Source organism: Larus michahellis, chromosome 13 (assembly GCF_964199755.1).
Source record: "Larus michahellis chromosome 13, bLarMic1.1, whole genome shotgun sequence".
Classification (NCBI taxonomy): Eukaryota; Metazoa; Chordata; class Aves; order Charadriiformes; family Laridae; genus Larus; species Larus michahellis.
In genome coordinates this window covers 780,760-800,888 of record NC_133908.1, presented here as the reverse complement: position 1 = coordinate 800,888, position 20,129 = coordinate 780,760, and the positions used below count along the sequence as shown (strand labels likewise).

General features: G+C 59.2%; 2 protein-coding genes across 5 annotated transcripts in view; one reads left to right on the top strand and one right to left on the bottom strand.

The window, feature by feature from the left end:
• AIFM3 (AIF family member 3) overlaps positions 1–5,254 on the bottom strand; it is a 51,501-nt gene extending 46,247 nt beyond the window's left edge. For both annotated transcript variants that reach the window (XM_074606802.1, XM_074606803.1), the window contains exon 1: positions 5,129–5,254. The gene's annotated coding sequence lies outside the window, so the exon portion shown is untranslated. The remainder of the gene's footprint in view (positions 1–5,128) is intronic.
• A 2,159-nt stretch (positions 5,255–7,413) lies between these two features.
• On the top strand, positions 7,414–19,762 carry LOC141750804 (NACHT, LRR and PYD domains-containing protein 1a allele 5-like). Of its 3 annotated transcripts, none has more exons than XM_074606543.1 (10): positions 7,414–7,534; positions 7,820–7,874; positions 8,283–8,361; positions 9,272–9,333; positions 9,417–9,637; positions 10,949–11,208; positions 11,786–11,911; positions 13,951–14,095; positions 15,266–15,307; positions 15,813–16,912. In XM_074606543.1, the coding sequence occupies exons 1-10, from the start codon at positions 7,492–7,494 to the stop codon at positions 16,133–16,135; spliced, it is 1,356 nt and encodes a 451-aa protein (XP_074462644.1). In that variant the 5' UTR covers positions 7,414–7,491; the 3' UTR covers positions 16,136–16,912. The 3 variants fall into 3 exon arrangements, with proteins under 3 accessions (XP_074462644.1, XP_074462646.1, XP_074462645.1); XM_074606545.1 differs by lacking the exon at positions 15,813–16,912 and adding an exon at positions 16,934–19,762 and having other exon boundaries at positions 7,422–7,534; positions 7,820–7,869; positions 8,278–8,361; XM_074606544.1 differs by lacking the exon at positions 15,813–16,912 and adding an exon at positions 16,934–19,762 and having other exon boundaries at positions 7,423–7,534.
• Positions 19,763–20,129: the final 367 nt, after the last annotated feature.

Below are 20,129 nucleotides of genomic sequence, written 5' to 3'. Positions count from 1 at the left end.
ACCCAATGGTCTCCTGCAGGGACTGAGAATCGCAGCTTTTCTCCCAGGCCTAGCACTTCTGGAGTATTTTGTCATGCTTGTAAAGCCCCTGAGATGCCTCCAGGGCAGAAGGGGTCGGGCAGTGCTGGTGTCCCCTGGAGCCAGGGCAGCCCCGGGGGGACGGGCGGCAGCTCTTGCTCACATGCTCCGGGAGCAGCTGATCGCCGGTTCTGGGCTCAGGAAGGAATTTCTTCCCCCGGGCCGACCGGCACACGGCCCCGGGGGTCTTTTGCCTCCTCTGCAGCACTGAGCACGGCCCCTCGCCAGGGCTCCTGGCGGCCATTTCTGGACAGCCCTTCCCTGCTTGTGCAGGACCAGGAGCCCAGCTGTGTCCGTGGCCTCTCCACCTCTCTGTGGCAGCTTTGTTTTTCTAGTTTTCAGTCATTTGCAGCGTAGGTCTTCTAAGGCAACGTCCTACAGCTCCACACTCAACAGGAGGTGATGTTTTAACTGCCCTTGCATACAATAAAATATTCTTTTGATTGCATCTCAGTTCTGTCATCTGCAAATATAGGCCTATTTCTGCCTGAAGGACTTTGTCCTTCAGAAGCATTATCAGTTACTGCAGATAATTTTTGGACTCACAGCTACGGTATTACCATTTGAAGAACTCCGCACTTTCCTCTCAGGGCATCCTTCGTGGATGTCTGAGGAGTCCATATCAGAGCAGGCCACAGTCCTTTCTTTCCTGCTCAGTATCAGGGCTGCTAAAACAGGTCTCACTAACACCCTTGTGCTCTGCACGCCTAGACCTCACCGGCTGTCACAACGCACCCGGGTCTGAGAGAAGGCCCTATGGCCAGGATAAGAAAGTCAACGGAGGCACCTCTACTTGGGGATCCCGTCCCAACAGCCACGTGGAGTTTTAGGAAGGTCCTTGATGTCTACCAACAGCAGCCTTTTTCTACCATACTTACTGCTCAGATGAGGGATTCTGGCCAGTAGTTGTACACGGCTGGTTTTCCATCTAAACTCTATTCTGGACAGAATCGATCTTCAAAAACAAGAAAGCAAAACTTTCCTACCTATAAGCCTGGACACACACTGTCCTGTGTTCCTCAGCTCCTCACCTACGAGCAGGCGGTGCCATGCACGCCCCAGGGACCAGTGGGCGCGTGGCAGCTGCCCACCTCCTGGCAGACTCGCTCGTCTGCTCGCCCTGCCTTGCCTGCTCCGCAGAGCAGGGAGGACCAGCGAGATCTGGCTCCCGGGGCTCAGAGCATCTGGTGGCACTCTCCACACTCGCAGGAAGAGCTGGCTCTGCCTCCGGTCCCCGCTGTGGAAAAAAAACAACCCTTGATACCAAACCATCCCCTATCTACCGCAGAGCCGCCTCCTTGCCAATTCTCCGGACATGCACAATATTGTCTTTAACACGAGGCCCAGCGGGGGCCGTGGAGCAGTCCCAGCAGCAGACCCGTTTCAGACACACCCTACAAACAAAGCCAAGCACAGACCTCGCTGCGGCCCCTCCGGCGCATCCAGCAAAGCACAGCCCGTCCCGCGGGCAGCCCAGGCTCCAGGAGTTCTTGGGTGCAGGGCACCTCCCCAGGCCACTGAGTCCTGAACTTCACCAGGACCCACAGCCCTCCTTTCCCACCCACCTCCTCACCCTGCGCAATGGCCCCCAGCAGCGGACCCCATCTCCCAACCCCACCATCGCACCATGCATGGCCTTGTGTGGCTCCAGCCAGCCGGGTACTTACCCACCCTGACCCACCACATACCCACCCCCCTCACCAGAATCACACTCCCGGTGTCCTCCTAAGACAAGGGCTTCCCATTTCTCTTACTTTTCTGGAGATCTGCTCTAGTTTGACTCCCATGGTGACTGCCAGAACTATGCGGTGGGCCACCACCCTCCACCAAGTCCTCCCACGCCTGGTGCAGCAACATTAGAAAGGTTGGAGTGGTGACTCCACGTCCCTCCATCCCTGATGACTACACCCAGACTGTCCTCCTCCATCATCTCCTTAAGGTCAGCTCCTGTTTCACTCTTGGCGCCCCTGTTCACGCCCTGTGCGCAGCCCCACTTCTCCCCCCTATCTGCTCGGTGGGGCAACTCCCGACACTGGTGACGCTTCTCACCTCTAACCTCCTCATCTGCTGCTTTGTGGGCAGAGGCCGTTAATAAAAATATATAAGGTGGATCCCAAGAGCCGCTGCAGCAAGGCCTGCCTCTGCTCCAGTACCCCCTGGCTCCCAGGAACCGCGGCATGACCCCCAGTACCCTGCCATGGATCAAGGCTTCAGCCCAGAGGCCCCACAGCACCCTCCTGCAGCTGACCTCCTTCCCTCCCCAAGAGCAGCTCCATGGGCCACCGATTTGGAGCAGTCCCGGTCCATCCTAGCACAGCCTGGCAGAGCCGGGGCCGGCACAGACCGCGCTCCCCACGGCGCAGAGCAGGGGGTGGTGAGACGGCATTTGGGCTCTGACGGTTGTCCGAGCACGGCCGCACCTACGCTGTCGTGCAGCCCACAGGCACCTTCCTGCCACCTCCACCGCCCTGCGGAGAGCGACTCCACCGACAGCACAAAGTCCTGCTGCCTGCAGCCTCCCTCGCTGCCCACCCCGGGGTCCATCTGCCACCCACTGCACCACCCAAGCTGCCACGGCCCACAACCACAAGGCGAAACTCCCCGAGTTCAGCATCAGGAGCTCCAGTTCCCTGAAAGGTCTGGATGAGCAGAGCTGAGCTGCCCCGTCTCCAGGACAAGCTGGGCTCTGCTGCCAAGGAAAGCGGGTCCCTCCCCTGGACGCGAGACTCTTGAGCACAGCCCAGGCGTGGCGGGAGCATCGGGGGTCCCCAGGTTTGTGTGTCCCCCCGCCAAGGACCACGCTGCGCACTCTGCGTTATCAAGGACGTGCACGGCAGCCCCGCTCTGACCCCGGGGGGGTGCACAGGGCTCGCCCGCCAGGAGAAAAGTCTGGGAAGAGCCAGTGGGAAGAAACCAAGTCACACAAAGGGAGCGCGACAGGGGATGATGTTTTTAGGGCAGAGAAAACTTGTATTTTTTCAATGATTTGAGGGTGAAAATAGGTGTCCATCCTGAAGTGGAGGTATCACTTTTTTCGGGAATTGCACTACAAAGGGTGCACACAGGGCTCCCGCAAACCCCCTCCCCCGCCCAGCCCCGGCTCCTGGCGCTTGCACGGATCAGCTCCCAACACAGGCTGCCTAACTGGGGGGAAAAAGCCCCCTCGTTAGCGTAACGAGGGTGCTGCACCCGCGACACCCGTCACACCCCGTCACGCCGCTCATAGAGACATGCCGGGTACCGCTGCCACAGATGAGCCAAACTCAAGGGGGCTGGCGCACAGGAACCCCTGGAACCCCTTTCTCCCCTCCCTCCGGCATCCCAACCTCCCCTTTACCTCTCCAGCTCTTCGTCCCCCTTTCTTCCCCCCAGACAGCTCTCCAGCCAGTTCCCCCTCCTCATTTTCTTGCCATTTCCATACCCATCCCGACGCTGCTGCCTGGCCCCCACTCCGGGCTTCCCCTGGCTGCTGGCCCCCAGCAACTCTGACACCATCAGAGCCCCACTGGTCCCCTCCTTCTGCTCCTGCTCCTTCCACCACCTGCCTCCCTGGGACCCCCCAGCCCGTACCCACTCATCGGCACATCCCTCCCCACAAACCTTTACCGCTCTGGCTGTGACCGAGATTTGCAGCGCACCTCCCTGGAGCAAACGGCGGGTTTGGCTTTGCCAGGCGAAGGGCTTTCGGATGGCCCCAAAGAAAGAGAAGCCAAACTCACGCTGCAAAAGGCCGAGAGCAGCCCCCAGCACCCGCCGGTGGCCTCCACGGCCTCGTCTTCCCGAGGACGGGGAGGGAACGCGTCCCGGCACATCTCACCTTGTCACCAGGAGTTTGTGGCAGCGGCAGCACCGAGAGCTACGAAGCTGCCATTTAACGTGCCCCGCCGGCTCCCAAAGCAGCGCGGCAGGAACACTGTGTCAGGCTACAATTAGCCACAATTGTTTTACCGGCTGCTGCTTCAGCAATTTATAGGCTCCAGGTCGGAGGCTCATTCAGCCTCCCCCCCTTCAAACACATCCTCTGCAAGCTGGATTGGAAACGTTCTGAAATTAATAATTAAACACGAGATCGGGTACGCCAATAAAAAGCGCAAAGGCTGAAAATTCTCCCCGCGGTGCCGACTGCTTGATGCAAAAATCGAACCGTTTCACAGCCCCAAAGAGTTTTCGCTCCCGCTCTGTTTCAGGCAGCCGAGCCCTGCTCCTGCTGCCGATCGCTGCGGGCTCACAACCGCACAAGACAAAAAACTCCGCTCCCTGCAGAAGCTGCGAGCAGCGCCAGAGGAGTTTATCACGGCAACGTTTTTCCAAAGACTAACGCCTAAAGCGCACCGCCGCCGAATTTCGGCTTAAATCCACCGCACTGGGAATTGGATGCTCCCTCCCAAAGGAGACGGTGCAGTTGCCGCACTTTCGCTAACACCGTTTCCCCCCCCACACCCCCCGCACTCCCGCAAAGGCAGATTCGCACCTGCGGGTATCGCCTGGACGCTCCGCATCCCGCCGGCCCCCCACCGCCGGGCCGGGAAACCCGGGGCTGTGCGCCCGGGAGGGGTTACGGTCCCCCCAAAACCAGGGACGAACAAACTTGGAGGACACGGTGGGTTTGGGGGGGGGGGCGGGACAAAGAGACCCCCAAAACCGGGGACTTGGGGAGAAACGCGGCTTTTCCCCGGCAGCAATCGCAACCCGGGCTTTGGGGGTTGGTTTTTGGGGTTTTTTTTCGCTGCTTCGGTTTCTTAAGCAACTGCCGCATCTCCAGAGAGATGCGAAAACAAGCGGCGCTCCCGCACCGCTGCGGCGGCCGCCTCTCCCCGGCCGAGGAGCCTCCGGGTCCGGCGCTGCGCCCCGCCGCCTCCGTCCCCCGCCGCCCCCGCGCCTGGGACCCCCCCCCCCAACCTTGGTCTCCCACCCCCCGGTCCCCACGGCCGGAGCCGCGTCCCGACAAGCCGCGGGCAGCAGCCCCGCACCGGGACCCCTCCACACTCCACCACCCCCCCCCCATCCGGGATGAGCCCCGGGACGGAGCCCCGCCGCCCCCCGCGCTTACCTGGGCAGCGGCGGCGGCGGCTGCCGGCGCGGCGGGCCGGGGCGGGGAGGGGCGGGCCGGGGCGGGGAGGGTCCGGGCCGGGCGCCCGCCCCCACGGGACACGGCGCCGGCAGCGGCGAGCGGAGCGCGGTGTCCCCGTGGCCCGGGTGGCCACTCCGGCCCCGGGCATGCAAAGAGGCGGTTTGGCTCCCGCTGGGTCAAGCAGGGACCGGGCAGCGCCGCCTGCAGCCCGGGTCATCCCCGCTCCCTTGGAAACATCCTGTCCCCTCCTTTCCCAGGTCACTTGTTTTACATTTTCCTTCTGGATTCACGTTTCTCTGCTCTGCCCTTGGAGACGGGGATCTCTGCCCCCATCCCACCTGCCTGGCACGCTTCTGTTCTCCCCAGTGAACTATTTTCCTTCTTCATCATACCCCGTTTGGCAGAGTGTCAGCATCTCTGTGTGCCTTTTCTTATTGCGTGCCCCAAATACGTCCTTTATTTTCCCTCTATGACTTTTGAGACCACCCTGGATACAGAGGAAGGTTTTTCCTCCCCCAGATACAGAATGTCTTGTGTCACTGCTGTCTTAACGACTCCCGGAGGTTGTCCAGGTGGTTCGCTGCCCTCTGATGCACGGCTTTAGTTCCTTGCTCCCTGCTCGGAATGAGACAAGAGGCTTAACTGGGCTGTTCAGCTGCAGTTTGCACTGCTGTTAAAGAAACCACCTGTGGATAGAGCCTGCAGAGGTGGGAGCTCCAGGGAGCCACATACCTCCACAGCTCTGCGAGAGAAACTGTGGATCCTCATGGAGCTGCCTCAGTTTTAAGGCAGGAGAAATGACACCGGGTGCGCTGGGTACGTCTGCAGGCAGCGGAGCAGGAGCACTCCCGCACGTGGTGCTGTGCCCGGCTGGGGCATGGAGCAGAGCTCATCCCATGGGACACGGTACTGCTGACAGCGGGGACCCATGGCAGCCGACGGCCTCTTCTGTTTCCCTATCCACAGGATTTTTGACCTCTGGTGTGGAAAACCGCTCCCACGCAGCTGCCAAGCAAGCAGCAAGGGCTGGACCGGGGGAAGGAGTCGATAAATCGCTTTACAGGGAATTATCGCAAGAGCGAGCTCCATCAGTGCGCCGCAGGCGGTACAAGCACACAAGATTTGGGTCTGTTTTCGCTGCACCTCGCAGGGCTGAGCGCGTCGCTCCAGGGGAGGGACAGAGAGACACCGTCAGCACTGCGGGGCTGAGCTGCCCAGGGAACAGCGGGAGACGGAGCTCTGCCCGCGGTGGGGTGACCTGGGCTAGGGCAGGGACCCGCCACGGCAGGGCGTGCGGGCAGCCCCATAAATACCCATAAATACCACAGAGCTGCTGGGCAGCGCGTGCCCCCGTCGTCACCGTGCAGCCCTGGGCTACGGGCACTGACTCCATCACCCTGACGCTACTCCCACGTTGGGCACGGCCCGGACCACAGGGGCGGTCGCTGAAATGTCCTCATTCGCCCTGTGCCAGGGCAAGAGGGAGCCCTGAATGTCGCCAGCAGATCCTGCCCCTCCTGCCCGGCTCCTGGGCTGCCCTGGGGTGTGTGGCAGCGTGCTCAGCCGTCCTGGGGCTGCCGGTGGGGCTGGTGGGTGCTGTGGGGCAGGGCCTGTGGGGCCGTGACAGCAGGGGCAGGCAGCTGCCCGCCACGCTGCCTCCCCCTGCCAGCTCTGCAGGGGGCAGGAAGGTGACAACACACAGCCCTGCAGCTCCCGCCACCCCCAAATTACCCCCCCCCCCCCCACGCCACTGCCGCAGGGACGGGGCCGCGCTGGCCCCCCGTGCAGCCTGGGGCAGGCAGAGCCATCCTGCCCAGCCGGGCACTCGCAGCGCTGCCAGGAAAGGGGGGGCAGGGATGTGCTGGGGAGAGGGCGAAGGGCAGGCGCTGGGGTGACCCTGTAACCCGGCGTGGGACGCGCTGGCACCCCCAGACCTGCTTTCCGGGCTGGATCCAAGCCTCCGCCGCACCATTCCCTTGGGGAAAAAAAGCACTGCCCTTGCCTGCACAGCCCTGCCCTGCCTTCCCCGGGGAAGGGAATCCTGGAAAAGGAGCTGGGTTGGGGAAAGGGGGAAAGGGAAAGTAACAAGGGAGGGAGGTTGTGCGAACCGAGCAGCCCAGGGGACACGAGGGGCCGGGCGCGGGCAGGGAGGGAGGAGCGGTGCGGGCAGGGAGGGGCCGGGCGCGGGCAGGGAGGGGCCGGGCGCGGGCAGGAGCGCGCAGCCAGGAGCGAGGGCGCTCTGATTGGCGGGACGGCCCTGACGTCACCCCCGGTGCTTTCGGTTTCTCGGGAAGTGCCGGAGCCGAAGCCCCGGATGTTCTGAGGCGGCCGAAGGAGCCGAGATGGCGGCGCGTTCGGGGGTCGGTCCCGTACCTGAGTCTTCAGGTAAGGCCGTGTCCTGGTCCTCGCTGACCACCTGGTGCAGTGAGGCTGGTGGAGCTGCGCGGTGGCGAGTGTGGGACCTCAGCTCGCTGCCCGGTGGTGAGCGCGTCCCTGCCGCGGTTCATGGAGGCGGATGTGGAAGTTGCGGTGTGGGAGGATGTGGTAGTACACGGGGGGACCAGGGCTGCCAATGGGATTGGGAAGGTTGGGTGAAGGCTGCCTGAGGATGGCTCCTTCTCTCAAACACGAGGCAGAAATGACGATGTCTTCCAACTTTTCCACTCGCAGGCTTAGCCCTAAGGGAGCTGGTGCCAGACAAGGCCTCGACGAGCGCGGAGGTGAGGTCTCGCAGGACGTGATGCCTGAGGCTGGGGTGCCTGAGTGAGGAGGAGCAGCATGGGACTGGGGAGGAAGGCACGGCTGCAGCGCGCGGGCTCACAGCCAGCCCGGCAGACGGGGGGAGGTCCAGCACTGCCTGGTGCCACCACAGCACCAGGCTGGGTGGCAGGAGCTGCTGCCCCCGTGCCCAGGAGAGGACCTCACCCCGCCAGCAGGCCAGGCGGGCACAGCTCCCATGCCGGCCTGTTTCCTCCCTGCAGGAGCGGGGAGCAGGGCCAGCACTGCACTGATGCAGGAGATGTTGCTCGTGCTCTCAGAAGACCTCTCCTGCTGCCTCCAGCAGGCAGGCACGGCTGGAGGGGAGAAAGACAGCTTGTGAGCGCTTTCCCCTATGTTCTCCTCTGCAGGTGAGCTATGATTTTGGACAATTCCATAGCAGTCTAAACATGGACTCACCATGGAAGGGAAACTGCCAGGACTGCGTGAGGGAGGTAAGGGCTTTGCCGGTCCTGGCAGGGCACTGTTGCACCCAAAGGAAATGGCACACCAGGGAGCCTGGGACTGACCCTGGCTGTCACCTGGGACGTTGGGTGAGCCTTCAAAAGCTGTTATTCACAGCAATTCTTCACCTGCCAGAAAAGTCCGGTCCATTTTGCTATGCTAACTCAGCACGGGCTGCCCTAGCTTCCGAGTTCATGGGAAGACAAATTCCACTTGCTCACATCCCAGATTTATTCTCGCTGCTAAACATTTTGTCTGCCTGTGGCCACTGTCCTGTCTGCTGATACCCCATGGCAGAGAGGGAGAAGCCCAGGCTTTACTCCCAAGAAAGTCAGCAGCCAACACTTTCTGTCTTGGGAAACAGAAACTTTCCTATCTGGAATTCCCATTTGCAAAATTCATCCTAAAAGTCAGTGGGTGAAACACGTAGTTTGGAGCTCTGGGAGCTGCTCTGCATGTCCAACATGCACGTCCATCTTTCCTACTGATGCATGGGGGACGTGTGGACTAACCGATGCCTTCCTTACCCCAGTGGTGTCTGCCCGAGTGGGGTGAGCGTTCCGTCCTCCTTGCTGTGCCTGCACGCGGGATTTCTCTTGGGCACCACTACAGGCATCCGCATTAAAGGGGTCGTGAGCCTCAGATGTGGCCGGTGCTTCTTTTGGCTCCCAGGGCAGAGGAGTTGCCAGGCAATGACTCTTCTGGCCTCTTCGCTGGTGAGAGTGGTGCCTTTCTGGGCACCAGGCAGCAGCTGCTGATCCCCTGCTGCTGCTTGCGAGGCTCCAAACTCCCACGCCAAGCTGCATCGTGCTTCACTGTAAATCCCAGCACTCCTCCTGCAAGCAGCACCCAGTGCACAACATGCCGTTCAGTCCCAAACTGGCCACGCTTGTGTTGCAGGATCTTCCAGAAGTGACACCGAGGAGAATCCGTGACTTCCTGGGACACCACACTGCGTACCGGTAAGAGCTGTTGGGTGAAGCAGGAGCACCTTCCAAAAGCCCCATCCCAGGTGGCATGAGCCTGTCGTCCCTCCCACCTGCAGAGCTCACCTCCCTGGTGCAGGCATCTTCCGGTGCTCCATCACAGGCCTCGGCTTCGAGGTGAAGTCGGCAGTGACCGTCACCTACAGATACGACACCTGGACCACGCACCTGAGCGAGGCTGACCAGGAAATGTGGATGCCTGCCGGACCCCTCTTCCACATCGAGGTGCAGCCCGGGTTTGTGCAGGCAGTGTGTCTCCCCCACTTCATCTGCCTGGCAGGTACGGCAGCCACAGGGACCTGGGTCTCCCGAGCCACCATCCCTCAGCCCGTCCGCCCCCAGCGACATCTCTGGCTCCTTGGAGACCTCTCTCTCCAGACAGAGCCAAATTCTCCCTTCCCTCCAAGGTCCTGTGTACCCCCTTGTATTCCTCCGCTTTGCTTTAGCGTCCTTCATCCTTCCCTCGCGTTCTATCAAGCCTTCAGCGGTCCCTTCCCCAGCTCCCGCTCCACACCACCAGCCTCTCCTTGCCCACCCTCTCCTCCCTGCTGCCGCGGTGACCCCTGGGCACTACCCCAGCCCAGCTGCACACCAGCTGTCGGGCTCCCCCGCAGAGCTTCTCAGCTCTTTGCACCTCTGGCAGCTGTGGATGGCGACGGCTGTCCCCGCTCTGCCCCAGCGGGACGGGAGCCGACCAGCTGCACCCACCCGCAGGCTGGACCACCACCCATGCAGTGGGTTGGAGGTGGCCTGGGCAGAAGAGTAAGTGGAACAAAATAGTCCATTTTCACCCAGGCAACACGAGGAGCCACAAGGCTTGGCTCTGAGCCCTCTCTCTTAGTGACCCACTGTTAATGAGCAGAGAAAGAGCATCAGCACCCGCAGCTGGGCTGCAGAGCATGCAAAGGAGTCCCAGTCCCCCGTGCGGGGATGCCCTGATGCAGGCACTGGGTGTGCTGGCCGAGGGACTCTTCCTGGCAAGTCTGCAACAGAGCGCGCTGCGAAAGGAGTTTCTTGTTGGGTGGCTCCACCTCCCGCCCAGAGCCCAGCAAGCGCAGTCGTGTCAGCTGAACCGTGGTTCTGTGCACTCTTCACTGGCACGGCTGCGCTAAGCAACGTGCTGCGATTGTATCAGTCTGTCGGGTGAACAGCAAAGTGTGCTCCAGAGATAACCCGGGTGACTGGACGTCAGCAGAGCTCTCTGACCCAGTAACCCCTAGGGATGTCACCGCGGGATGTTCAGGCTGCCCTGGTGATGAAAAACCATCACGCAGCGACTGCCTCCCCGGTACGCGGTGGTGTGGCGCTTGTACGCAGGATGCTGCACGGGTGCAGTCTGACAATTTTCACAGTCCCAAGCTGCCACCTTGAGATTTGCAGTTTCCTGAACCCGCAGGAGGGCTGCCAAAGGCCTGCCACTCCCTGCTGAACCCCAAAAGCTCGGGGCACACATGGGACCTAAAGCAGAGCATGTCATCGTGTGGGGGCACACGTCTCCTTTCTGCTGCTGAAGCCTTCAAGAGAAGGAGGCGGCCTGAGAGGGTGCCAGGAAGAACAAACAGAACCTTGTTGCCTTTGCCGTCTCTTGCAGAAGACGTAAATACCAGCCTGTGCTCCATTGCCCACTTTGAGTCTGGGAAGATGACCCTGGAGAGTCCGACCAGACTGATGGCTTTCTCTGCTGTCCTGGAGAATCCCAGCTTCTCAGCGCTCGGGGTGCTTTGGAGGAAGATACGTTCAGCCTTCTGTTCACTCCCTGTGCACTCTTTGGTGTTGATCTTCCAGCAGCTCAGTGCTGCAAGTACAACTCTTCACCTCTACCTGATCCCAGATGACAAGTCCGTGAAGCGGGTAAGGTGGAGGGAGCTTGACCAGGTTAAAAAAGGACGACATCTGGGGCGGCTGCAGTAGCAGGGCCTGGATTTGATAAGCAGAGATGCCTCCCAGTTTTTCTGCCACCAGCCTCTGACTCACACGCAGTCCTGTGCCCCCATCTCCCGCCGCATCTCCCCCACTCTCCTCTTTCCCAGATGCCTCCAGGAATTGTGTTTCTGGCTGGCGCAGCGTGTCCTAGCGCGAGCGAAGCCATGGCACAGGGTGCTCTGCCACACGGAGCAGGTGTAGGACTTGCTGGCCACTGCCGGTGCAGCAGTCGGTGGCTGCATGCCAGCCGTTCTCCCGAGGGGTGCGAGCCCTTCCCCCTTTCTCAGAGGGACAGGGCACCACCCTGCCCCGGTTCCTGCCTGCACACGGGAGGTTCCTGCCTGTGCCGAGCGGGAGCTGCCTGCCTGCAGCACTGCCTGCAGTCCACCCAGCGGTCTCTCCTGACTGCGTCGGTCTCTTCTCTTCTTGACTTTCCAAGGGCTACCTCCAGTTCACAGCTCTTGGGTTTTTTTCCTCTCTCAAAAGCAATGCTTGATGTTTACAGGCCATTGAAGAACAAGAAGTGAATTGGAATTCAAAGCTTATTCCCAAGCCTCCTCCATTCAGAACTCTGTTCTTGGGCCGCAATTACCGTGTGACCAGTACAAAGCAGGCAGAGATAACACCTGAAGTAAGTGGAATTGTTCCTTTTTTTTTTTTTTTTTTTTTTCACTGAAATAGAAAATACAAGAAGTCTCTGTCTTCAGCCGTATTCTGCTACCAGAACGTGTCTTACTGGGTCTCAGAGCCAGAGGTGCAGGGAGCTGTACTGGGTACAAGTGGCAAAGGTATTTCATGACGCACATCCCCAGGAGGAGCATGGAGCCCACCCCAAAGCCGCAAAGGGGCTGTGTTTGTTTGTCCTTATGGCAGAAATCACAACGTGGGACTTGTTGGACTTACCGTAGCTGCATAGCAAGAAGGGATTTCAGAGCTGTTGGCTCAGGTGTGGTCCCAAGTCCTTAATCCTCATCTCCTCTGCAGTGACTTTCCTTCAGCTTAGGAGTGGGACTGGAGAGAGACTTTCTCTCTATGCCATGATGTGACATAACTTCTTTCTCTATGGAAAATCCATTTGGGAATTTCTGATTTTGAGCACCGTGCCCTGTGGCAATTGAATTGCAATGTCTGGGAAAATCTGGGAAGGTTTGGCCATTTAGTCCTTGTGGTTACTTGCTTTGTACAGGAGTTTGTGACATCCTGGGAGCAGCTGATGGCAGTCCAACAGCGCGTTCGTGGCTGGTTACAAAAATCTCCTTTCGTGGGTCTGCACTGCACCATAATAATGAAATGGGAGCCAGAGAAGCTTAGGTTGGATGGGGTCTCAGGAGGTCTCTGGTCAAAGCATGTGAGTTTTGAAGTTTGATCAAAGTGCTCAGGGCCGTGTCCGGTCAAGGTTGAATATCTCCAAGGATGGAGACACCACAGCCTCTCTGGGTCTCTAGTCCCCTGTTGTAGCGCCCTCATTGTGATCCCCCCCTCCCTTATCTGTTATCTAATCGCAGTTTCTGTTGCTGCAGCCTGTGCCTCTTGCCTCTCATCTCATCGCTGTGCACCTCCAGGAGGCTGGCTCTGTCTTTTCTTTAGTCCCCCTTTGTGTAGTTAAAGACAGTGATTAGTTCTCCCCGTTACTTTCTCTTCCTCTGCCTCTGCGTATCGTGCACGCCAGCCTGGAGCTCCAGGATGTCCACATCTTTCTTGTACTGGAAAGCCCCAAACTGGACCCAGTGCCCAAATGCGGCCTCGCCAGTGCTGAGCAGGGGGAAGGAATCCCTGACCTCACTGTTTTGGCTGTGGTCTTGCTAATACAGACAGGGACGTGGCCAGCTTTGCTCCCCGGGCACAGCGCTGACTCCTGTTCGACTTGCATGCCCACCAGGGCTCCCGAGTCCTTCCCTGTGAAGCTGATTTCTGTGTCCACCCAGTGCCCGGGCTCCCGTCTGATGTGGGGCTATTCCATCCCAGATGCAGGACTCTACATTTGCCTTTGCCAAATTGCATGAGCTTCCTGCCAGCAAGTTCTCCAGCCTTTCCGGGTTGGCATCCCTCCCCTCCAGCTTATTCATCATCTCCCCTTCCAGCTACAACCCTGTTACCGAGCTGAGCGCAGCCCCAGACAGCCAGGACCTTCAGCTTAATTGAGACACAGTCTTAAACCCATGAATCACGAGGAAGGATTTGGTTTTCCCGCTTCCTGGAATGGCCAGGGAGTAACTGGGCCCTCTGCCTTGAAGAGTGGTTGTAAAGATGACGGAGCCAAGCTCCCGGCCGTGTCAGGTAAAAGAGGTAAAAGCCGTAAGCTGCAAACTGAGAAGTTCGGGCCAAACGTTAGGAAAAACTTCATCACTCGGTGGAGATGCAGCCATCAGAGAGGGCCAGAAGGTGGTGAATCTCTGCTGAAAATGGAGGTTTTCGGTACCCAGCTGGACAAAGCCCCAGCTGAGCAGATCTAGACTTGATGTTGGTCCATCTTTGAGAGGTAGGTCAGATGAGACACTCCAGAGGTCCCTTCCAACCAAAATTTGGTTGGTGCAGTGCAGCAGAGCCCTGATGTGCATCTTCCCTTGTCTTTCCTCTTGCTGGTACGGCCAGGAAACGCAGGATGAAGCACGGGAATTCACTGCAGCTCCCCACGGTGACAGAGACTCAACTTGCTTCCTACCTTTGCAGGAACAGTTGCCACTTTGCCACAAGAATCTGAACGAACAGCAGCCCTTTGTCGAGATTTACATCGCGGACATGGGAGGGGGAACTGGGCTCCATATGACAGACACGCGCGATGGCACTGAGGTCTGGAAGGCATCACTGAGATCAGGTAGGAGCAGCAGGTCCATCTGGGTCTCATTCACCTTAGCAAAAGCGGAGGGGCACCACCGAAGCAGGTCTCGCACATTTTGTGGTCGCAGTCGTCCGTGCATCCTGCAGGGAAAGCAAACCTGCGTGGGCAGCAGTTGGCCGCTGAAGAACAGGGACCTGAAAGGACACCCCGATGGCAGTAGAGCAGAGCTTCAGATTTAACGTGGAGTTTCAGATGCTGGGGTTTAAGAGAGCGTGACGGAGCTATTGGTGTCTCTCTGCTCTCTTGACTACTGTTTGCATAGAAATCTTACTTATTTGTAAAAGTCCGTTAACCCCCACGGCCGTGCTAGTGCAAGCACTGTGCGATGCAGAGGAGGTAAGGAGAATGCCACGATTTTAGTGAAAATCAACATCTTAAAAAACCGACGTGTTCCAGCCAGCACTAACTGTTCCAGGTCTGCTGGTGCGACACCAACGTGCGAAGCAAGACCCAGAGCCACAGGATGGGGGTGAGGCCAGGTGGACCAGAGCCTGCCTTCACCACAGGCCTCTGCTCACGGCGGCGTCACAAAGGTGGCACGCAGCAAGCCTGCTGGTGGCGTGGGGACTGCTCTGGTGGCATCAAGAGACCGTGGCTTACAACTGCTCTGCTTTAGGGCTGACTGTACTGACCTGAGTCCCGTGCAGAACTTCGGCCGGGACAGCGGGTGGTGGAGGCAGAAGGAGCGGGGTTAGCAATGGCGGGTGCCAAGACTCGTGTTCGCGTGTCCTCTGGCAGGACAGAGGCGCACCCAGCTCCAGAGCGGCAGGTTCCTAATCTCCTTGCCTCTGCCCAGCTGCTGCCGGGCCAGCTCAGCAGCCACCACACGTGCCACTAACGTCACGTAGCAGCACCCACCTGTGGGGAAGCTTGGCAGAGGAGCTGCGGGCAGCAGCATCCCGCAGGCGTGGGGTACGGTACCGCTCTGTGGGCCTCGGCACCCCGTCTCTGTTAGTCTAATGTGGCACCTCCTAAAAGTAACCCCTGCCGCCGTGCAGAGCCCAGGACCTTGGCCGAGTTCAGAGATGGGCAGGAGCGGGTGACGGCTTCGTGGAGGATTAGGTACCTGGGGAAGATCTTGTGGAAGATTAGGCACCATCATTTCGGTGATGGCACCTGCGGTGATCTCTCTCCTTTCTCTTTCAGGTGATATTGACCACTCTGCCCGTGTCTTCAAGGCCTCGTCAGGTCAGTACCGTGTTTCGGAGCTGCGCCTCTGGAGTCTGAATCTCTTTCTTTGGAGCTCTCTGTCCTCTGGTTTATCAGCCTCTTTTCCCAGCCTTATGATAGTTTCTAGACAAAAAGCCGTAAAGCTGCAGCCTCAAACTTCTATTCCCGCCCTGTCGACAGCACGTTCTGTGCCGCGCTGGTGGGTAAAGTGGCGTAGAGCAGGTGACCCTCCTAACTGGTTTGCCTTTTCTGGGGCCAGACATGCTGCTGTGACGGAGAATGAGCTGCAGCTAGTAAAGTTCCCGGTCCGTAGCTAACGTTCCACTGGAGTTGCAGTGAATGGTCCAGCTGCCGCGTCCCATACAGCCAGCTTGGGGGCTGGCAGCCCCTGTGCCAAACGGGAGTGTTTTCCATGAGAGCCGTGCCTCTGGGGAGGAGCCCGCGGCCGGGCGTTGGCAGAGGGGACAGCAGGGCCGGGAGTTTCTGACCAAGGGGCTTTGCTTTCCACTTGCTTCAAATACAGTGACAACAACCTGCTGCCCAGCGGTTTTCAACATATTGTCCCAGCCGAATCTCTCCAGGGCCACAACACTTCATCATCGCCTCTTGCATCTCGTCTTGCTGACAAAAGGCCAGATCCAAGAGGACACCCAGGCACCTCAGCCACAGGTTGAAGCAGATAGGCCTGGCTTGCTTAGACACAAATTTGGAAATTTCAGCTTTATTCTTTTTCCTTGCCACGCGTGTGGAATCACCACGCTGGCCTACAGCCTGCCCAAGAGTACCAGGAGAGGGGGGTGGCAGACAAAAGCAAGGACAAGTCACGGGGCAACAGCTCTCAACTGAGAGAGGGCAGGTTTAGGTTGGACATGAGGAAGAAATTTTTCACTCTGAGCGGGGTGAGCCCCTGGCCCAGGTTGCCCAGAGAAGCTGTGGCTGCCCCATCCCTGGAGGGGTTCAAGGCCAGGTTGGACGGGGCTTGGGGCAACCTGGGCTGGTGGGAGGTGTCCCTGCCCAGGGCAGGGGGTGGCACTGGGGGGGCTTTAAGGTGCCTTCAACCCAAACCATCCTGTGATTCTACAAGGAGACGCCCGTCTGGGTGCACACCTCAGCCTCACGTAGGAGGGCTGGGTGGAGCTTGGGAGCAGAAGCCGGGCAGCGCTGCCCACCGCGCTGACCCGCGGCTTGCTCAGCACTCCGCTGGCATCGGCTGCCTTTCCAGGCTCTGTTTCTTTACAAACCACTTGGAATCCTCTGAGAGCTCAGAGCTTTGAGGGACCTGTGCTCTGAGTTAGGAGGTCCTCACCTTGCAGGGCAGGGGATAGGATGGCAACTTCGTGCCCAGACGCTGTAGGAATCCCAGAGGGGACAGTTGCTGGCAGCTGATGGGGGCTACCACCGACCTCACCTCCCCCAGCTCTGGCTTCGCATTCCTGCCCCCTTCCTTGCCCTGCCTCCAGTGCTCCCACCGCTGGTGCACAGGGGGCCCATCCTTTTTGGTGGAGGGGTGGAGACACGTGGCTGTGGGACAGAGTGCGTAGCCGTGGTGTCCGCTGGCTTAGGGTGCCACGTACCACAGCGTGGCACTCGCCTGCGGTTGCCTGGCCACAAGCAGCACAGTAACGTGGGCTTGGTGTCTGCTAGGTGCAGCCTTCCTGATGGAGTACAAAACCGCACTTTGCTCCAGGATGAGGCAGCTCCCCACCATTCTGCTGCACTTACGGGATGCAGATGTCATCAACAGCGACGAAGAGGAGGAGGTGCTAGGTCAAGGTACAAGTAAAAAGAAGAATCGAGTTTTGCTGGAGCTAGTTAAGAAGAAAGGGGTGCGGGCCCAGGAGCAGCTCTACCAGATCCTCCAGGTGGTAGACCCATACCTCATGGAAGACCTGGAGTTCAGCTAGGCCGGGGAAAGCGGTCTGCGTTTGCTCCTGTTACTCAGCTTACGGGAGTAAGTTTACCACTGGTAAGTTTACCAGTGCCTGAATTCTGACCTCTCGATGCCAAATCCATGGTGCAAATCAGCAATAAGCCTTCTGAACCACCCCGTCTCAGGCCTGCCTTGCTGGGCTGACTTGGTTGCCACTGGTGGGAAGCTGCTGGAACAAGAGACCTTGGTTCCCGATGCAGTGCCAATATCTCGGCCCTGCCCGCCTCCCTGCCACAGGCAGCTGTTGGCAGAGGACCTCCCCTCAAAACAGGTGCCTCAAGCTCAACCTCCCCACCCTCAGTGTCCGTGGGCGCTTCTCACAGCTGGAAGGGGGGAGCCGCTTTTCCCCGTAGCGCTGTCTGCAAAGGCTGGTTCTCGCACGCGAGCCGCGGCAAGCCAGAGATGGTGATAGGAACCCGTATCAACATCAAACTCCAGCCCAGTTTACCCAAATGACCCAAATTCACTGAAGGAGCAAACGAGCATCCTGACCCCAGCAGCAGTGGGTGAGGGACATCCCCCCACCCAAAGAAGCCATGGAAAACAGCAAGATGAGAGATACAGGTTCACGCAACCTCAGGGAAGGTCCGCCTCTATAGCAGCTCCTTTACGCTCAAAAGAAAGCCAGCGGACCGTTTTTAAATCACATCCGTAGCGTCCATAACGTCAGTTCCTTTCTGGGTCGTGTGGATGCCTTCACTGGTGGTGTCCTCCTGCTGCTGAACACGCCGCTCAGGGCAGGAGCAGTCTGCTCTGGTGTCCAGTGGCTAAGAAGAGATTTTTTGGGTGTGTGTGTCAAGCTCAGGTGAAATTCAGCCTTGCCAGAGTGGAGAGAGCAACTTCTGGAAGCTCAAAGGAGCTTCCAGGGAGTGTTGAGTGGAACAGTCCCACCACACGCTCTGGGGCTTTGTGGGGTGGAAATGAGACTGCTGTCTCCAGTATTGCTTTGTATTTATTCCTTCTCGTAAACGCCTGGAGAACATGTCGCTGCTGGAACGTGCGATTGGAGCGTGTCTCTGCTCCGCTGAGGGTTGAGGACCTTCAGTGCAGTCAGGGACAGTACGAAGGGGAGCCAGGAGGAACAAAGGGGAGGCAGAAAGCGGGGTAAAAGGGGCCACTCAAGTATAAACTGGGGCCAGTGTGGCCGAGCCCTGCGCCTGGCCGCTACGCTCTGTCCTATCTCTTTAAATATATTATATATATATGTGCTTATATTATATATATGTAATATATATTTATATTGTGGAGGAAAAGAAAGCTATCAGAAGTACTCAACATGGATTGACCAAGGGGAAATCACGTCTGACCAGTCTGACAGCCTTCTATGACGGCGTGGCTGGATGGACAGACGAGGGGGGGGCAGTGGGTGGTGTCTGCCTTGACTTCAGCGAGGCGTTCGACACGGTGTCCCACAGCATCCTCACGGGGAAGCTTAGGAAGTGTGGGTTGGATGAAGGGACAGTGGGGTGCATTGAAAACTGGTTGAAAGACAGAGCTCAGGGGGTCGCGATTAGGGGCACGGAGTCTGGTTGGAGGTCAGTGAGGAGCGGTGTTCCCCAGGGGTCAGTGCTGGGGCCAGACCTCTTCAATACATTCATCAGTGCCCTGGATGAAGGGACAGAGCACACCCTCAGCAGGTTCACTGATGACACAAAGCTGGGGGGGGTGGCTGACACCCCAGAAGGCCGTGCCGCCATCCAGAGAGACCTGGCCAGGCTGGAGAGTTGGGCGGAGAGAAACCTGGGGAAATTCAACCAGGGCAAGTGCAGGGTGCTGCACCTGGGGAGGAATAACCCCCTGCACCAGGACAGGGTGGGGGTGACCTGCTGGAGGGCAGCTCTGTGGAAAGAGACATGGGAGTCCTGGGGGACAACAGGATGCCCATGAGCCAGCAGTGGGCCCTGGTGGCCAAGGAGGCCAATGGCGTCCTGGGGGGCATCAAGAAGAGCGTGGCCAGCAGGTGGAGGGAGGTCATCCTCCCCCTCTGCTCTGCCCTGGGGAGGTCGCACCTGGAGTGCTGGGTCCAGTTCTGGGCTCCCCGGTTCCAGAGGGACAGGGAACTGCTGGAGAGGGGACAGCAAAGGGCTACCGAGATGCTGAGGGGACTGGAGCATCTCTCTTGTGAAGAAAGGCTGAGGGATTTGGGTCTCTTGAGTCTGGAAAAAAGGCGACTGAGGGGGGACCTTATCAACGCTTATAAATACTTCCAAGGTGGGTGTCAGGAGGATGGGCCAGGCTCTTCTCAGTGGTGCCCAGGGACAGGACAAGGGGTAACGGGCACAAACTTGACCATAGGAAGTTCCATCCCAACACGAGGAGGAACTTCTTTGCTGTGAGGGTGGCAGAGCCCTGGCACAGGCTGCCCAGAGAGGTGGGGGAGTCTCCGTCTCTGGAGACATTCCAACCCCGCCTGGACGCATTCCTGTGCCACCTGCTCTGGGTGACCCTGCTCTGGCCGGGAGCTGGACCGGGTGATCTCCAGAGGTCCCTGCCGACCCCAACCATTCTGTGATTCTGTGTGATTAAATATTTTTGTAACTATTCCTCTGCGTCGTCTCACTCTGCCCCGGGTGAGCGTGTGCTGCAAGGACCAAGTGCCGGCTACTGGTGGGACCTGCGTGTTCGTCAAGGGATTTGGCGTCACCTCCTGGAGTGAGTGGGGGTCTCTAACCTCCAGCCACGGGGTGGGAACGGTGTCCCCAGAACTAGCTGCTGGGGGGGGCGGTGTGAGGCGAACGAGGGGCTCCGTGTGTCACAGCCTGTGACGGGTGGGGGTGGGGGCTGTGCCTCTGCGTTCGCCAGCCTGGGCCTGCTGGTGAGCCGAGGGCCCACGGCGTGGGGCTGGGGGCTGGGGACCGGGCAGGGAGCTGGGGGGACGGAGGGGCCGTGCCGGTGCTCGGGGCCCCCGCG

Bases quoted from the DNA above. Each gene is read 5' to 3' on its own strand.
- LOC141750804 (XM_074606543.1), top strand. From the start codon at position 7,492: ATGGCGGCGCGTTCGGGGGTCGGTCCCGTACCTGAGTCTTCAG. The intron at 7,535-7,819 runs GTAAGGCCGTGT...TTCCACTCGCAG, and splicing joins TCCCGTACCTGAGTCTTCAG to GCTTAGCCCTAAGGGAGCTG. The intron at 11,912-13,950 runs GTAAGTGGAATT...CTACCTTTGCAG, and splicing joins AGGCAGAGATAACACCTGAA to GAACAGTTGCCACTTTGCCA.